General features: G+C 37.9%; 1 protein-coding gene across 5 annotated transcripts in view; it reads right to left on the bottom strand.

Annotated features, from left to right (window-relative positions):
- Positions 1-2,768: 2,768 nt before the first annotated feature.
- The window catches only part of SLC39A12 (solute carrier family 39 member 12), a 37,148-nt gene continuing 21,546 nt past the window's right edge, over positions 2,769-18,370 (bottom strand). The window contains exons 8-15 of one of the 5 annotated variants that reach the window (XM_074943401.1): positions 16,964-17,116; positions 15,611-15,721; positions 13,312-13,372; positions 9,073-9,231; positions 6,845-7,032; positions 5,509-5,584; positions 3,622-3,691; positions 2,769-2,800 (exon numbers count right to left, since the gene is read on the bottom strand). In XM_074943401.1, coding sequence (XP_074799502.1) covers positions 2,797-2,800; positions 3,622-3,691; positions 5,509-5,584; positions 6,845-7,032; positions 9,073-9,231; positions 13,312-13,372; positions 15,611-15,721; positions 16,964-17,116 — 822 coding nt within the window. In that variant the 3' untranslated portion in view covers positions 2,769-2,796. Of the gene's footprint in view, positions 2,801-3,554; positions 5,585-6,844; positions 7,033-9,072; positions 9,232-13,311; positions 13,373-15,610; positions 15,722-16,963; positions 17,117-18,370 lie in introns of those variants that run through there. The other 4 variants (XM_074943402.1, XM_074943403.1, XM_074943404.1 and 1 more) reach the window with 4 other exon arrangements.

Here is an 18,370-nt window from a genome sequence, read left to right as displayed (position 1 = left end):
AATATGCTGAAAGATTTTTCCTTGACACACCTTTGTTCTGGCTGGTCACACACCTTATCCTTCCATAGTCTGATTTTGTCCTTTCTGCCTGTAAGTAGGATGAGACTTCCTTTGCACTATCACATAATGGTAAAACTGTGCAATTTAGAATACATTGCCATTTGTACTCATTGTCCCAGTAGTTTACAAAAGGGGCCTGATTCTCCAGTACCTTACTCCTTGTGAAGCCATTTCCACTTGTGCAAAGTTAGAGCAAAATGATTTTGTAGTACTTTACACTGTGCATTCAGTTTGCAATTATGTAAATGACTACACAAGTTGCAATGTATTGGGAAATCCAGCCCCAGGTATGTAACTGGCACCACCAGGAAAATAAGAGTAGACTGGGCATTTCTATTTAGTGATTTAGTGTGCAGCAAGTCAAGGTGTTAATCTACAGCACCCTAGCCTGGCACACACTATGTGGACCCTGCTGCTGTTCACTAAAAGTTCCGTAGTGTGCTTTGATCTACTGCTGTTTTAAACTGTGTTTGAAACACCACCATATCACAATGTACTATGGAGCGTTGAACATGCAGCAGCAGGGTCCACATGGCCACTTAGTGTGCAGGCTTGTGCATTTTAGATTCACACACAAGCTTGCTGAGCACTAAATCATCCTCTAGACAGGTCCTAAATATTATACTGACACCGGTGCTTGTTGGTATTTGGTAAAACACACCTCTGCTTTCAGAGCAGTAAGCATATACGGTAGTAATGTTCCTGACTTTCTGGTAATATTTTGGCCAGAGTGAAGATTCAAGCACTTTCTCACACAACATCAACAACATCTGCTTCTACGGACAGATCTACTCAGGAGTCTCAGGCATTCTCTAGTCGCCAAATACTTGAAATAAACACACTAACTAGTTTCCTGCAAGATCTTTTGAAGAACAAAATCTGATTTATGGTTTCTATGTGCCTTTACTGAAGTGTTAGAATCCACCTGGAGAGCGTACACAGCATTTGGTATGGTGAGGTGTTCATTATTAAGGCTCGAAGAGTCTCACAGTATGTCATCTAGGCTACTTCCCTACATCTTATGAAATCTATGTAAGGTACTTAGCTACACCTCTTACCGTACTTATCTGAGGAAGAGGCTTTTTACACCTTTGTCCTCCTTTGTGCCCCCAGGCAGGAGATAGGTGCAAAGGTCCAGATCTTGAAAGGCATTTCAGCTTCCAACTACCACTGATTTCAATGGAAGTTAAGTCCCTAAATACTTTGAGGATCTAGGGCAATTAATTTTCCTGTTGATCTAAACTGCATTTTCTTGTTTTGGTTAAAGACATTGTGTGATCTTTTCTTAGGCATCTGGCTATAGATAACACAAGAATACATTCAAAATAGGAAGCAGGTTCTTTTTAAGATGAGAGGAAGGGATGAGAGGGTTACAGTAAAGCAATGAAAACTAATGACACTGGACAAAAAGTACATCCCATCTTTATTATAAAGTTCTCAGCTCTACTCTGCCTTTGATATAAAACTGCTGCACATTGGTTCCTAGGCCCAAGAACACTCAGCCCTATTAAAGTCATGACAGTTTTCCTAAGAATGAGAGGCAAAGCTGAGATATGTCAGCCTATTTGTATGTATAACTGCTGGATTACAGGTTTCAGAGTAACAGCCGTGTTAGTCTTTATTCGCAAAAAGAAAAGGAGTACTTGTGGCACCTTAGAGACTAACCAATTTATTTGAGCATATTACAATATCAAAATTAACCCTGTTTCTTACATTATAGGCCAAGTTGGTACATTATTCTATCACTGGAGAGATGCCAAGTTCATGTTGAAGGCACAAAGTTCAGTGATGGAATAGACAGTGGTGTTTAACACTTAAGGATAGACTCCAGAAATGTTCCAAAGGCATTAAGAAAGCTGCTGTAAGGAAGGTAGTATTTATCTTAGAAGCCAGTGAGTAATGCATAACATAAACAAGAACGGATGAACAGGGTCAACCCTCCAACACTTAGAAGACCTGAGAGCTTGGAACTGGAACTACTTTTTATGAGTTCTTCTGCCATATAACTTTCAGGAAAAACAATTCTACCGAACAGATATTCTGTGTGTGTGAGGGGAGTGGGGGATGGGGTGTGTGTGTGTGAGAGAGAGAGATCCTCTCGTGTTTCATCCTAAGAATGGCTGAAAACTGAGAATGTATGGAAGAACAAAAGAAATATTAACCCTTTTCTGCTAACAAAGTTAGTAGATTTATAGATTCTTGAATTTTAAGGGCAGATGTGATCACTGTGATCATCTAGTCTGATCTCCTGCATAACACAGGCTACAGAACCTCATCCAATAATTTCTGCATCAAGTCCATAACTTTTGTTTGAGCAATTGTGCATCTTTTAGAAAACTATGCAGTCTTGATTTAAGGACTACAAGTGATAACATTCTGCAATATTTACTTGGGATTTGCCTTGATAGATGTTTTGACAGAAGTCAAGGGGGAAGAATCTCTGTCAGTTTAAAGTGGGAGTAATAGAGAAGAATCTGACCCCTTGAATTCAATTGGAGTTTTGTTTTAGAAGGAACTATCTAAGGACTTCAGTATTGAGTCCATTAAAGACAATAAACATTGTCTTTGAGTAATTTTATTTAGAATTTCTAAAATTATTTAGAATTTGAGCCAGACAAAACACAGTCTCCATCCCTTATGTAAGAAAAGAATGAGTTCAGTTCCACAGTAGTTTTATACTCTCCCTTCAATGGAGGTGAAACAGGATTCTCTTGTTTCTTTTTCAGTTCTTGGAGGTCACCTTGACAAAAAAAAGATAAGAGTAGAGTAATATGAATGGTTCTTTTTTTGATGAGAGTGACTTATTGTAGAAGTCTATGTGGCAAATTCCTATCAATCTACCCAGTATATTAATCATGATCAAGGAAAAAGTATCTTTTTTTAAACTACAGTTTAGCATTCTACATCATAGTAATACTTCATCTTCAGTGTTTCCTGAAATCCACTGAAGTCTCCTTTGATGCAAAAGGATTATCGCTGAAAGATCAGCCTTAATGAAATGTTGAGGTAGATCAGCTCTCTTGGGTACTACGGGTATCCAAATCCTCTTCTGTAGGCTTGTGATACAGTCAACAGTTGTGAAAATTGGTGACTGGATTGTTCATCTGCTGAAAATATCACAGTCATAGAATATGAGTGACTACACCAGGTGGCTATCCAATATTCTGACAAATCAGATTTTGTGTTTGGTAGAGGGTGTGTAAATATGTCTGGTTGTTCAGTGAGACCAGGGTATTTGAGGGGTTTTTTTAAGTCAAAAGAGTATATTTTCTAAGCAAGGGCAGGTACATTTATAATCACAAATCTTGCTAGCACACACAAGTACTTAAGCAAATACTATTATTTTATTTTGGAAAATATACTACAAAAATATAAACCTTGTTCTTTCCAAAAACTTTTTGACAACAGGTAGAAAAACATTTCAATATTCAACTTCAAACGATGATGCAAAATCTTGTTCAGTTGGTAGCCTTGCTCAAAATACAGTAGCTCTGCTCTTTGAAATAACAAATGTTTCCAATATTCACTTGGCTTTCCTGAAACAAGAATATATTTTCTTACCTCCAGTGGTGTCCTGAAACTGCTTGAACTGACTGTCTGTTGAAGGTCATGAAGTGACTCAGCTCCATCACTAGCAGATGAAATATTGAGAGATCCACTTTTTTAAATCTCACCTTATGAAAATTAAACACAAACTCCTAGAAAATGTAAACTTGGGACAGAGAGCCATCACTCACAGCTTCTCAGTGAAACTGGAATCTCTCAAAGTTAATGTAACAGAATAGGCAGCATCAGAATCTTATGTCCCTTGAGCACAAGTGGTTCAGGAGCTAGCATGGGACTCAGGACACCTGGGTGCTGTTCCCTGCACTGACAAAGACTTCCTGTGTGAACTTGGGTAGGTCACTCAGGGCCAGGTTTTTAAAAGATATTTAGGCACCTAAAGATGTAGATAAATTCTCAGCAGGATTTTCAAGAGTGCATAGATACTTAACAGTTATTGAAATCAATGGGAGTTAGGCACATGGGTGCTTTTGAAAATCCCATCTGGTGCCTGTCTGCATCCCTAGTAGCCTAAAATACCTTTACAAATCTTGTCCTTAGCCCCCCTGTACCTCAGTTCCCCATCTGTAAAGTGCGGATAACAGTACTTTCCTACTTCAGAGATGTTTGAATAAATACATGAAAGACTGGGAGACACTCCAGTACTATGTTAATGGGGGCTGTATGAGTACCTAAGACAGAGAAAAGAAGAAAGTTGTGCATTTGGTTGTACACAGAATATAATTTGTTCAGTAAATGGCTCTCCCTCTTTCAGCAAATAAGAGAAATAAGCATTTTGTATCAAAGAGCAAGTTTGTGATTTAGTTTACAGAAAAGAAATTAAATAGGGGAGGGAACCCTGATGCTAAATAAATTAGAGTTTAATTATAAAATACCTCACTGAAGTCACACAGCGCCTCAGAGTCAGGCCGTTATTGTCAAAATTTGTTTAGGGCCTGATTCTGCAGATTAACTGAATGGTCTACTGAGGGGAATAATCCCACTGAAGTCAATAGGGGCTACTTGCGTAAAACCACTCAAGTGAGAGAGGGTTGCTGGATCAATGTACACTTCAGACAGTAGGAACAGATTTTCATTTAAAGCATATTGTATTTGTATGAATAAACTACTTTCTGACTGAAGACATTATCTAATGATCTGATTGGCTTCCGTAGATGCCAATATGCAAAACATACACATGATACAATGCAGACACGAGTGGATATTCTGACATTGCTCAACTGTGTTCTAATATTGTCACAGGCTTTAACACTTGTTTGCCATTGTTTCCTGTGCGACAGAGGGCCAGCAAGACATGACGCAAAACTGTTTTCAGTACATCAGCAAGGTAGATAATGCACATTGTATTAGAATGAGATTGTGTGGTATTTAACTCAGTAAATCAGCTTGAGTATACTTTTCAGTTTCATAGAAATTTATTCTTGGCATTAAGAGGTAACAAGATTTTATGCTTCAAACTCTTCAATGATGTTCTTTTTCAGTTGGATTACTGTATATAAAAACTTATATTCTTTTCTTCAATCAGAGTAGCAGAGATCACTTGAAGCATTTAACTAGAATGGACTCAATAAACTAACGAGAAGCTCCTGTGAGTTTGATCATAAGAGTTTTGGTAAACTCAATAACAAATAAAACATCAATCTAAACATTCATGTTTTAAAAAAATTACAAAATCTGAACAATAAGTTAATAAAGTGAAATTGTTACCTACGTAACTTTAGATACAAAAATCCCACTGACTTAACTTATAAATGACTATACCAGGCATGAAAAAATGGAAATAATGCTATACAAATTCATGACTGATATTTAGAGATTTCCAGTAGAAACATTATATTTTAATTTTCTGTTCATATATAGCTAAAAGAAAGAGGCAAAGCCAACCTAATAGTAATCCAAGGTTCTGTAGGAGAAACATCAACCAGGGTCGTCGTGTCTGAATGTGAGTCATTTCAGGAAGCTAAAAAAAGAATAAGATACCAGAATGAGAGCCAGATATATTCATCTCTGGGAAAAAAAGTCTTATGGGAAAACTTGACAAACTTCTTATAAAAAAAAAAGACTTAAATCCTGAGTTTCTGAATATAGTTGCAAATCTGTAGCACATACTATATGTTATCACAACTATTCAAAGTGAAATACTTCAATTGATCTAATTCTATTATCGTGAATCTTTTACCAACATTAGAGAGAATTACCAAATGAGGATCCAAAATGTGTTAACTTCTCAATATTTTTAAAGAAACTGCATGGAAGGAAACACTTGGTAAAATTAGTGTTTCTTTTTTATGGGAATAAAGCAGTTTTTATTATTTTGTTTCTGTACTATATATAGGGACCAATCCTTCTCCCACTGAAATTATTGGCAAAATTCCTATTGACTTGACCTTTAGCGGGTACATAAATTAAAAGCATAATCCATGAACTATGCTTTTAAAATTACCTTTTATATTTTTCTCCATAAGGTTTAGATCAGATACAAAGGCACCAAATGTTTAGCATCAGATTAAAAGCTATTTACACACCCTACTTGATCTCTCACAATATTGAGGATAGTGTATCTTAATTGTATGTCCCACAATAGCCTGTGAAAATACAAGAGACTGAACCTGATGCATATAATTTAGCTTTTTTATTATTATTTTCATGTAACGGTATCATATGGATCTCTTCTGATCAACTTCTTATGTGTAGGTCCAAATCAACATTTGAACATAGATCTAGAGTCATGATATTTTACTGTATGTGTTTTCTTTATTTGTTGTTCTATGCTTCAAAACTTGATAAAAATATTTAAACGTGAGATGGGCCAAAGTCAAAACCCTATCTCAAAATTCTGGCTCCAAATTAAAATTCTGAATCTTAATAAAGAGCAAAACCAAAAGCCCTGGATCTTAATACTTAAAACACTTTGGTTCAAATTTTGAACCAGAATTAGAACGATTCTGTACTCTTTCCTGAACTATGAAATGTAGATCCCTCAATTTCATCTAATTTCTTACGCTTTATAGCCTTTATTTTTCCCTTTTTCTTATTTATCATGTTTAGTACATTACTGGCTATGCACCAACTATAAATGGGGTCTTATTGTGCAAGGCACTGTACAAACACAGAGTAGAAAACCATCCTTGCCCAAAAAGCTTACAGTCCTTTCTTATATTCATTTATGACATGACTGTTCTCAAAAGAAAAATGTAATAGAAGAGACTGTAGTGCTCACCATTTCTGCTAAAGATAAATACAAGAACATTCCGGCTGTGACAGTAAAAATCCAGTTCTGAACACAGGAGTCAGTTGATACTGAAAGGCCAATGTAAAGTCCTATGAAGGCAGTTAGGGCACTTATAAAATTCATTAATAATGCAATTTTTGTGGAGAGCCCTGTACTTAACAGCACAGCAAAATCACCTGCATAGAGAAAATAGAGGGGGGAAAAAGATATTATTTAGTTGATAAAGCATTTTCAAGATTACATAGAAGGCAGTAAGACATTGATGATAATAGTTTAGATAGAATTACACACACACACACACACACTGTATTGGATGCTGGAGGATTGCCCTTACATTTCTGTAGAAATGATTGTAAATTCGTGTAGCTATTAGAAAGTTACATATCCAGTCATATTTGTTCAGTTGCTCCTAAAGATAGCATACGGTATAAAGGGAGGACTCTCCACTAGTTCTCAATGTTCTGTGACATTTCCAGCTTGGATACATGCAAACGTGAAGTCACATGCTTTCCCGGAGTTTCTAAATCTTTCTTGGTTGGGAACTTGCCCATAGAAATCATGTGATTATGTCTGTAACATGGGCTTTAGATCTTTACTTATAGGTGCTGTATGTCAGAAAGAGAAACACAGTGGCTGAATCTGATCTCAGCAGCTCAGGTTTTACACTTATGTCATTCCGTAGTTTTCAGTGGAGTTACTCCTAAATTTCTTCCTTGGTCTAAATTGGATCAGAATCAGCCCTCAGGATGCTTCTCTTGTAGAAGAACCCACTACATGACAAATACATAGCACAAGTATCTGAGCACCAGATTCTGATCTCACACCAGTTTTACACTGGTGTAATTCCACTATGCCAGTTGGTCTGATATCAGTATCAGCTATTCAATATTTTTGTCAGATTTTTTTGTTTTTATAAACCTGCATGTTTTCCAGGAATCCCCAGCCACACACACTTAGGTTTTGGTAAGTTATTCACACATCCAACATTTGAGTTGTAAGTCCATAAGAAAAGAAACAAATACAAAGTTCTGATCCACCTACCACCATATATATGTGTGTGAATGCAATGAGATGCATAGCCTCAAACTTCTGAAAATATGTAGTATGAGGAAACAATGAAGAAAAAGGGAAAGTTTAGGTCCAATGAAACTTCTTTTTATCTTGTTGGCCTGTCTGCTAGTTAGAGAAGCTGGGTGAGGTAATGTCTATTATTGGACCAACTTCTCTTGGTGAAAGACACAAGCTTTTGAACTACACATAGAAAGAAGATCTGAAAAAGAGCTATCTGCTAGAAAAACTGTTCAATTATTTGTCATCACTGGTACCAGATATTTTGTTCACTAAGGGTTTGATTCTCCACAGTACAGAAGTGGAGTGTTGCGCATACATATGCAATGGCAAAGGTAATAAGCAGGAAGAGCAATGCCAGGAACCCATCCTCAATATTGAGAGCACTGCTGTCTGGTCACATTAGGTTACTCCTAATGGTAGGAGTAAGACCAATGTGGGGAGGGAGTTGTTAAGTGTCTCATTTAACCCCATATTTCCTCAGACACGCCCATTCTGCATCCACATCTCACCACTTTTTTTGCCTACGTCATTGAGAATAAGGGAACAGAGGGCAATTCCACTGTGTGGAGGATTATGCCTATGTGCCCATGCATAGTCTCCCTTCACACTTGCTCTAGAGCGCAGCATCGTTGGGATCCCTGCTGTGCACTATGAAAGGACTTTAAGGATCAGGGCTTGTACTGTCCTTATTTACCCTTTCCTTTCCTTTGTGCTGCAGTGAAACAAATTTAACTTGTAGTGAAAAGAACATCCCATGCCCAATTAGGGAACGATCCTGTGAGGGGCAGGGAGCAGAGTGATGTCAGCAGTGCTTCAATCAAAAATGACATGCAGGAAAAATTGTGCTACAAACCCTAGCATATAAACTGGATGTGCCAACCCCATCCTCACCGGCTGACAGACCACACATGCTTGGGGATGTGGTTTGGAGCAGTAACCAAGCACTAGGGAGAGCTCCTGTTCTTCTGCTTATGCAGGGGATGGGACAAAGGGAGTTACATGCCCTCTTTACCCCATCCACCCACTGCACTCGTGTTAGAACAGGGCAGGATCTAGCCTTAAATGTATCTGTAAATGCAGAAACACAGAGCCATAGCTCCTTTACTTGAGCCAGTTAGGAGTAATGTGTATTTATATTTGCTTACCCATTTCATGGGGAATTTCATGGCATAAGATAGCAATCGTCGTGGTAACACCCGTTTCTGTTGAGGATGAAAATGCTGCTCCTATTACCAGGCCATCGGCAAAATTGTGAAGACTGTCACCCACCAAAACCATTATTGCCAACAAACTAATTCCTTTGCCTAGGGAACAAAGTCAAGAGTAAAAAGAAAAACATGTCTTCCTAGGCTTTCGGGTTCCTACAAACATTTGTTCCCCAATGGACTAAAGTTTTTGTGTTGCAAAAAGCCAAGACAAGCAGAGGACTATAAAAGCCTAGCCAATTTGTTCTTATTACAGTGGGTTCAAGATTTTCAGTATGAGAAAATAGTTAATAGAATAGTTCAGAGATGCAAACAGTGGGAAGTAGCTTCCTTTGGACCTTTTCTACTAGGTAGACTGTTGAGACAAAAAGTTGGTCTGAGTCCAGTTGAATAACTTACCTTCTGTGTGTCTCCTAAACCTCACTCTGTGCTAAGCTCAGATTCCCCTTCCCCTCTCCCAACTCAAATCGTTTCTGTCTTGAAAGGTAGGTGTTTATACCCTGGGGGGTCAGAGAGTAGCACATCTATAAGTAAGAGAAGAATTTGGTCTTGTCAAGAGACCAGCTCTTAGGCAGTCTGGTAGAGTGGTTGGAGCAAGAGTAGGCGTCCAAAATGCCAGAACCAACGTTCAAGATAGAGTCGGACTCAGGATCAGAACCATAGTCAGACTCCAAATGCCAGAGCCAAAGGTCAAGACAGAGTCAGAGCCAGAAATCAGAGCCAAGGGTCAGAACCAGATTACCTGGAGTCAGGGAAGACATAAGCAAGGCTGGTTCCAAGGTGAGAGCAAGGCAGGAACAGGACTGAAACAAGGCGAGTGCAGGGCAGGGTCGAGGCAATGGGCAGGGCAGAAGCAGATCTTGGAGCAAGGTTAGCTCATGGAGGCAGAAAATCTGCAGGCATGTGAATTGAGCAGCCTGTGAGCTACCACTGCCACTGAGCTCAAGACAGATCTGCTAGCTTCCTCAGTCAGTCAGGGGGAGCAATCCATCAGGTGGCCTAGCTGATGTGGTTCAGCTGTGCTCATGAGGCCATCAACAGATTGAGAAGTGCATCTGCATGGCCTTATCCTTGCCAGGCCTCATGTAAATGATTCTTTTAGTGTTGTCAACAAGGGAAAAATTATGTTTTCATGTTCTCATCTTTAAGCATTGTATTTCAGAGGAGGTAGAATCCAAAACATAATCAACCTCAAATCATCATCACTGATGTAGTATCACATCATACTCAATTCTAACCTTTGCTCTAATCAATTAATAGCTGTTTTGTTCATTCATAGCACTCCTGTCTGTAACATCAGTCATAATACAGATAGCTGTTTTTCTTTCCACTATTTTTCCATGACCTCCCTTTAGCATTGAAGCTCATGTTGCTTGTGTGTGATGAGGCACTGAAAACAAGTGATCTTGTAGCTTGCACGCTGAAATACAGTTAAGCAATATTGGGCAAATTCTTTTCCCAGAACCTGGCCCAAGTAGCTGGGTTGCATGCTGAGCAGATGGATGAGGGAAGGAACCATCTCCCCAAGCTGCAGAGCAGCTGCAGAGCTACTACATGGAAGTTACTCCAGCTCAGCCGTGAGTGGATTTTGCAACCCATACTTGGCTCCCCAAGTCCTGCAACTCCCTTGGTACATCCATTTTGCCCAATTGACTACAATGCTTACCTGCATGCCTCCGAGGAATCCTGCCTACTGCCCCTCCACTCTGTGCATAGAGTGGAATTCTACTGATTCAGTCCCACTGCCAAGGTCTGCCTCTGTAGCTGTCAAGGCAGTGGCAGAGTTTGCCCCTATAAACTCATCTATTTCCTGACTCTCCTCCCCCGACCCAGCTACAGCATGACAACTTGGGGATGTAATGTGGCATTCCACAGAACCCGCTGAATGTTATTATAAGGTTTTACTGTAGTGACATTTTTGTAGAGGAGACTGTTCTTAAGAAGATGGGAGAGATGTTTTTCTTATGTAAACTGTCTAGAACTGAAGCCTTCAAAACTATTATAAAAGAAAACACAGAGAAAATAAAGTCTTACAACTGTATTCAGAAAATCCTCTCCAGTTGCCTGGAAGCTCTGTGGATTCAGTAATATTGGCAGGCGTGGTAGATTTTCCTGCCAGCTCACAGAGCCAGACGTGGCTGTCCCCAGCTTGCATAGCTCTTTCTAAACACTATAGGCAGTTTATTCTCCATAGTGCAGGACAAGAATGACATCGAAATAACAGATTGCTGCACTACATTAAGTTTGTGATTTGTAATATGCACTGGCTAGGGTGAAATTGTGGCTGGCACAAGATGTTATTATCCTGTTTTATTTAAGTAACAGATGTTGGGAAAAAAAACCTACTATAATGGCTGGAACTCATTCCAGCCTATTATCTATAGTATAAAAGGGGAGTCAGGTTAACTTGATGAAGTGCTAGGCATTTTAAAGCTTGTGCAAATGTAACCTATGTGAACACACTTGACTGAAATTTAAGTAAATACATACACGAAAAAATTGGAGTGCTTTTAACCTCATTTATTTTAGTTCTATTTTAAAACTAAATCGGGTTATTAGCAATTATGTCAATGCACTTTACTGCTGTGACTGTAAAACATCTTATAGTACCTCTTAGAAAATGAGTATTTGGATCCAAATTCTTCTTCTTTGAACAACCTTGCATTTAACTTGCAAATTTCAATTGATTCTTTGCATGAAACCAGGGATTGGAATTTTGCTCTTTAATTTTCATAGAGCTACCGGTTGGTAGCATTTCTACTATTGATCACGCTTCTGAAGTTCTGACTAACAAGGTAATGGTTTAACCCTTACATTTGCTCATGCATAGGGCTCTAGTTCAATGTTTTCAGGGCTAACACTAAGTGCCTATAGGACTTCTGATTAGTCTAATGTGAATCAGGCAATACAACTACAAAGTGATAATATTGGTTGTTGATATTGACAGAAGGGATCATGATAAAAAAATCAGTACAAACCCTTTGAAAGTTAATTATTTTTCAAAACATACTTTTAATCGAGTATTACTCCTAAACTTCTAATGCAGAGGAGAATTGATAGTTATGACCAAAACATGAAATCAAACAGAGAATACTGATAAAGAGATAATTGGGAAATTTTCCCAAATACAGGCATGCTGTACTTGGAGCAGATAATCTTGACCTTGTGTGGAATATGTTTTAGATGATTACTAGAGAGTGATGACTGAACAGCACTGAACCCATGACAGATGGAGTAGATAGAGACAGTGAAACTGAGGCTAGATTGTATTCTTAAGGGAAGGTCAGATTCAAACAATGGAAATCCAGTTTTCCAAAAATGAGATCTATGTCCTGAAATGGAAATGAATTCCACAGTATCAGAGAATGAAGGGCTGGCAGAAGACAGTGAGACTACCAAGAATTCAGGGTCATGTCCTGAAATTAATTGCCACTAGACAAAGGGGAGTAGAATAAGATAAATATATAGATTTTAGGTAAAATGCTATTTCCCAGTAGCACTCCTGCGGCTCTGTTGAATTCAACAGGGTTACATGAGTGTAATCAAGAGCAGAATTAGGTCCACATCATTTTTTCTTATTTTTTAAAATAAGGAAAAGCAGAGTAGAGAAGTAAAAACTATTTCAAAATTATTTAATGGGATATCAGTTCAGTCTAAAGCTACTGATAGATTGAGAAGTATTATGAGCCCAGAGTCCCATATAAGGAACAAGTCACCACTGATTTTAATAACCATGATTCATTACCATAAAGGAGACAGAAAGAGTCAGAAGGGAAATTATAGAGTGGTGAGAGAGCCAGAAAATGAGAAGCGATGACAATTTCAATATCTTTGCAATAAGGAAAGGCCCAAGCAAGGTCTACAATTATAAAAAAGATGTTTGGTGGTAAGTATATGAGGGTTTCCCTTTAAGTAAAAGGCTTCAGTCAAGTAGTTTGCAAGGGTGGGTAAACAAACGTTGAAGCAAGGACAGTATAAGATTAATGAACTTTACAATTATGGGTCTGGTTGGCTGGAAACAGGTCTTTAAGCAGAGATTTAATTATGTAGCCAGGCAGAATCAGATGTGGTGACATAATACATAGAAAACACAGAGCTGAGCCAGTTTCACACTTTCAATCCCATCTCAGGCCTTAAGGTTTTTCATGCTGCTTGTTTAATACTTTTATCAATACTTACTCTTTCTGCTTGTTGCCTTGCAGTCTGGAGGAACTTCAGACTCCGAGTCTTCAGAACTTCTCTAATTAAAAGGAACAATACTGGATCAGCATAGAGGGGTTGTTTCAATCTGCTGTTATTAAACAGTAAAAACTTAAATAGATTCACTGTTCATTAAAGGAAAAGTTAGCTGCTGCCATCTATAATATATACCATTATTATCATTAGAATTATTTACTGAACTCCACACACAAGAGGGATTGTCCTTGCCCCCAGGAACTTACAGTCTAGTTCAGACCCAAACAAAAACAAGTCAGTAGCACTGTGGTACCTTGAGAAAAACACATTTCAGGGATGAAACAAACTTTTGAGCTGGAAATGCAGAGCTGAAAACGATTAAGTTATAATTCAGCATTTTGGTACAGTTTCTCATGGGATAATGGGTTTTGTTGTATCGCACGACTGTGTATGCAGCTACAGGATCTTGAAAGAAAAATGGTGAAGATTGGAGTCCATAACTAAGGGCTTATCTACACTAAGATAAGATACATGCTCCAGCATCACATGAGGCATATGAATTTTTCACACTCCTGAGTGATGTAGAAAGTTTTAGGTGTAGGCCAGGCCTAAGATATTCTTAGTAGTTTCTCTGTGAAATTGGAAGATTTGAGGAGATGAAAACAAATAGGTAGCAACCAGGCAGATATTAAGATGCTTGGCCACCTGGATATTGAGACAGTAGGTAGCAACAGTGTGCACACATGATCAGGTAACAAAGGTCCCTGATTTTAGTACTCTATTCCCTCTTCCAGCCCTTCCTCACATACTTCTTTCCTTCCCATTTCCCCCTTCTATCCCTCAAAATGTGCCAATCGGGCTGTTTGAGATGCAAATAGAAAACTCCCTCGTATCCAATTCATTAATTATATCAGAATTGTAGCACAGCAAGCTTTATTTCATCAGCATTCACAGTCACTGCTATAGCATCCTGACCCCTTCCAAAAAACAATAAAAGGGGAGATAAAATGATTAGAGAGAAGTGATGTATGTCTCCTTCACTGTGGCATGGTGTCTCCTTTGCTTTGTTAGACTTTGTCTAGACAGAGGATTTGACCCCAAGGGTAAATAACACTCCCTTATCCAGACCATTCATGATTTATAGACCTTGATCATATCTCCCCCTTAGTCATCTCTTTTTCAAGCTGAAAAGTCCCAGTCTTTTTAATATCTCCCCATAGTCAGCCAGTGTTTTGTCTCATTGTTACCCATATGATCCTGAAAAAATTGGGAGCTCTCATCCAAACCAAGCCACATTAGTTCATATGATCAATGTGTAACTTTAGGATGATCTTGCAGTTTGCCAGCTGAAAGGAATGATTAATTACTTAATGAAGAAACAGGAAGTGACCATACTGGTCAAAATTTAGTAAATTATCTTCACTGGTCGGCTTACAGGCATTCAGTCAGCAGTTCCCAAACTGTGTTCTGTGAACCAATAGTGGTTCATATGGCTCTTGTTGATAACCATCTCTTCATTAAGATGTGGACCATAATATGGGAAAGTTTGAGATTCTCTGACTAAAATAACAAGACTACAATTAGCATATCCTGAAACTACATATAATATGAAGAACAAACTGTGCTTGCAAAAATGTTAAAACCTATCAATTTAAGCAGTTGAGTATGTGTGTGTGTATCTATCAAACAAACATCTTGCTTGGGCACTCTCCATAGATCAAATGGGAACCTACACAATTTCTAACAGGAAAGCACTATTTTCAGCCCATCTGGTTTTGTTTACATATTATTCATGTTAATGGAAAAATGACTGCATGTAGTCCAAGTTTTCAGCTGGTAACTGATTATACGTGTAATGTAATCTCTTTGGACACTATCTTGCAGTCCTTACTCCAACTTGAAGATTGAAGGGAGTATTGCTGGCATAAGGCCTGAAGGATCTGGCTCCTTTGAGATGTGATTTACATTGGAAAACCAGGAAGACAGCAGATGTTTTAAAAATCTACTGGGCAAATGACATATAAGGGAGTTTATTACATCAACCTGAGATATATCGATAGATTGGCTTTGTAAATATTTGTGAATAAATTATGTCTGAAAATACTTATTGTGGTCTAACAAACGTACAGATTTCTGACAATACATTCTTTTTTGAGGTCATGGAGTAAGGAAAAAATCAATAAACACAAAAATTAAAAATCAATAAAATACTATTCGGTTATGAAGTTAATTGGGTTTATTTTTTGAGACACAGAGAAAGAAGGAAATCAAGTCAGTAAAGCATTTCATATCAGTAACCTACCAACTGTATGGTTGAAGTAGATTTGCCTCTGCCTGAGTGGTCATTTAATTCAGATTCCACTGGAAGATCATGGGAATGCCCCAAGTGCCCATTAACTAATGAAAGGCCCTGCTGGATGAAGATGCTTTGCAATTAGTTCTGAAGCCAGATGAAAACAGGTGCAGCTTCTGTCAGTTTCATGTTCAGATTTAGCTTTTATTTGACCAATGAAAGTTGTTGACTTGAGAATAAAAACAATTGAAAAAAAATGCTAGCTGTGATAAACATTTGCTAATGCCTTTTCAGCTCCGAAAACTGCAAACTGAACCAGAAAAATATGTGAGAACCAGAGGGTATTATAGGAAATTATTTTTTTAAAGCTGAAGTTTAGAGTTACAAGCTGAGATAAACAAATTACTTAATGTTTAGTGTTCAGATGGCCCTCAACTGAATGGGTTTATTAAAGACTTATAAAAAAATTATAAAGTCCCTTTCTCTTTATTAACTATTCTTTATATAATAGATTTCAGCTTTGCTCTTAACATCTTAAAAGCAAACCCACATACTGGCATAGTAGCAAAATAGTCACATTCCATTCATTTTACATAATTTGTATGGCTCAATCCTGTATTCCTCAAAGGTAGTAGGTATTTTGGGTGCATGAAGAATACAGGATTGGGACCCAGATATCTACATTAGGCCTGTGATTAAGCATCCTTTGTAAAACAGCAGCTGCAAATGCCCATACTCAGAGACTTAATGAAGCGTCACATTTTGTGCTACATTATATCCTGGTACCTAATGACATTTTCAAACACAAAGAGCACTGAGATAAAATAATAGAATTACTGAGAGCATAGCAGCCAACAAGGAGGCAGTACCAGTATAATGCATGAGTCTACGGAGCTCAACATTTATACTAATTTTCAAAATCCTTTGGGGTAGAAAATTACAAGCAATTTGGTAAATTTTAAAGTATAATTCTTTAAAGTGTCATTTAAAAAAGCCTTGGATAACATGTGAGTCTTCGAGCTCTTCAAACAGTGCTTAGGTAAAGAAATTCTCATTACTCTTTCATAGAGAGACATGCTTTTTGCATGTTCTCATGCTAGCCACGGAAGTTTGCTTATAGAATACAATAATTAAAATAACTGGCCTTTTTACAGTTAAACACATCAAACGTATGCACCAAAACAAAATGGTATGTACAAAGCAAAATCAGTCTGATGGGAGCAATTTGGGAAGAGGCAGTTTATGCTTCATTTCACTTGTAAACAAGGCAATTATTTTTCCAAAAACTTTAAAAAATTTACTGTGCAGTTTATAATCTCAAAAACAAAAAGGATTTTAAAAGGGGTAAAAAGAAAGTTCTACCTGATCACTTGGTGATACCAAAAGAAAGAAACATTTTTCTATCAGAAAAAATCCATGAATTCCTCCAATCATTCCCAACATTTTCCAAACATATTCTTTCCCCTCATAGATGTGTTCCGTCTCCTGAGCTTCATGCTTATGTAAACCAAGAATCTAGATAAAGAGGTGAAATAAAAGGGGAAACATTGTTTTGACTTTTGCTAGAGTAAGCTCTAATAGCTTTATCCCTCAACTTTCCTTTAATTACCACTCTCAAGACTTTAATTGTATTTTAAGTTGCTGTGCTGGAAAACCAGTATAGATTAATGAAATTCATTATTAATGGCCTCCATTATGCTTCTGTCATCTCTTGCCAGTAAAAGTAATATTATTTCTAGAGGCAGATTTAATTGTATTGACAAGAGGATTTTCCTTTGTATATTTTGTTTAGACTTTTACAGTTTAAAAAGTTATTCAGATCATCTTCGAAAGTCAAATTCATACAGAAAATAATCAATTAACCCTTCTGCTCATGGTCTTTGCTCCAGTTTCTATGCTGGGAAAGAACATAATAACCTTCCTTGGAACTGTTCTGATTTCATTTGAAAGTTGGCACTTTAAAAGAGATATACACTGGACACAGCACTTTAAAAGTTGAGGGGGAGAATTTCAGAAGCACACATGGGATTTAGGAGCACAAATTCTACTGATTTTCAATGAGACCTGGTGCTCCTAAATCCCTTTGGTGCTTTTGAAAATTTCTCCCAGCTCTAGTTCCAGAAATATTACTGGTTTTGATTGTCTTTCCCATTTTTAGTTATATGGACTACCTCAAAGAACTTTTACTATCTCTTAAACCAGAATGAACATTTCAAGATGGAGAAGCATCAGAAGTGTGTTTTGTCCAACTTACCAAGTAAATGAAATTGTTAAACCCCCTTTTGTTAGAACCCTTCAGTTACTTATTTCGAGTTGTACAATGCAGAGAAAAAGCAGCAAAACCAAATGAATAACTAATCAAAGGCTTGTCTTTTCTTTTACATTGTCATGTATGTAAAATATATGTTGTAAATTTAAAGGAAAATCCTACCACTGAGGTGTTTTTAGTACAGTTCATAACAGCAGGGCCATATGTCTCTGAAAGCCCCTGGAACTTTAGAACAACTTGGGGCTGGGGCTGCTGATGCTCATGGAAAACTTTGAACAGCATTCTCCTGGATCAGTTTTCCTTACATGACCTGCCTTAAGCATATCTGGAGTGTGCAGCTTGCATAAGGCCCTGTGTTTTCTATGAGTTCTGTGCTACAGAACTCCATTCCAACAACCCCGGGATGGGAGGAGGGAGGCATGGCAGTACAGCCTCCCTGACTCCACCAGCTGAAAAAAGTCACTGGCACCTGCCACTGACAAGTGACCACAAGCCAACTA

The sequence above is a fragment of the Natator depressus genome, chromosome 2, assembly GCF_965152275.1.
Source record: "Natator depressus isolate rNatDep1 chromosome 2, rNatDep2.hap1, whole genome shotgun sequence".
Taxonomy (NCBI): Eukaryota; Metazoa; Chordata; order Testudines; family Cheloniidae; genus Natator; species Natator depressus.
Note: the sequence above shows the minus strand (reverse complement) of the source record. Positions and strands in the feature narration are given on the sequence as shown.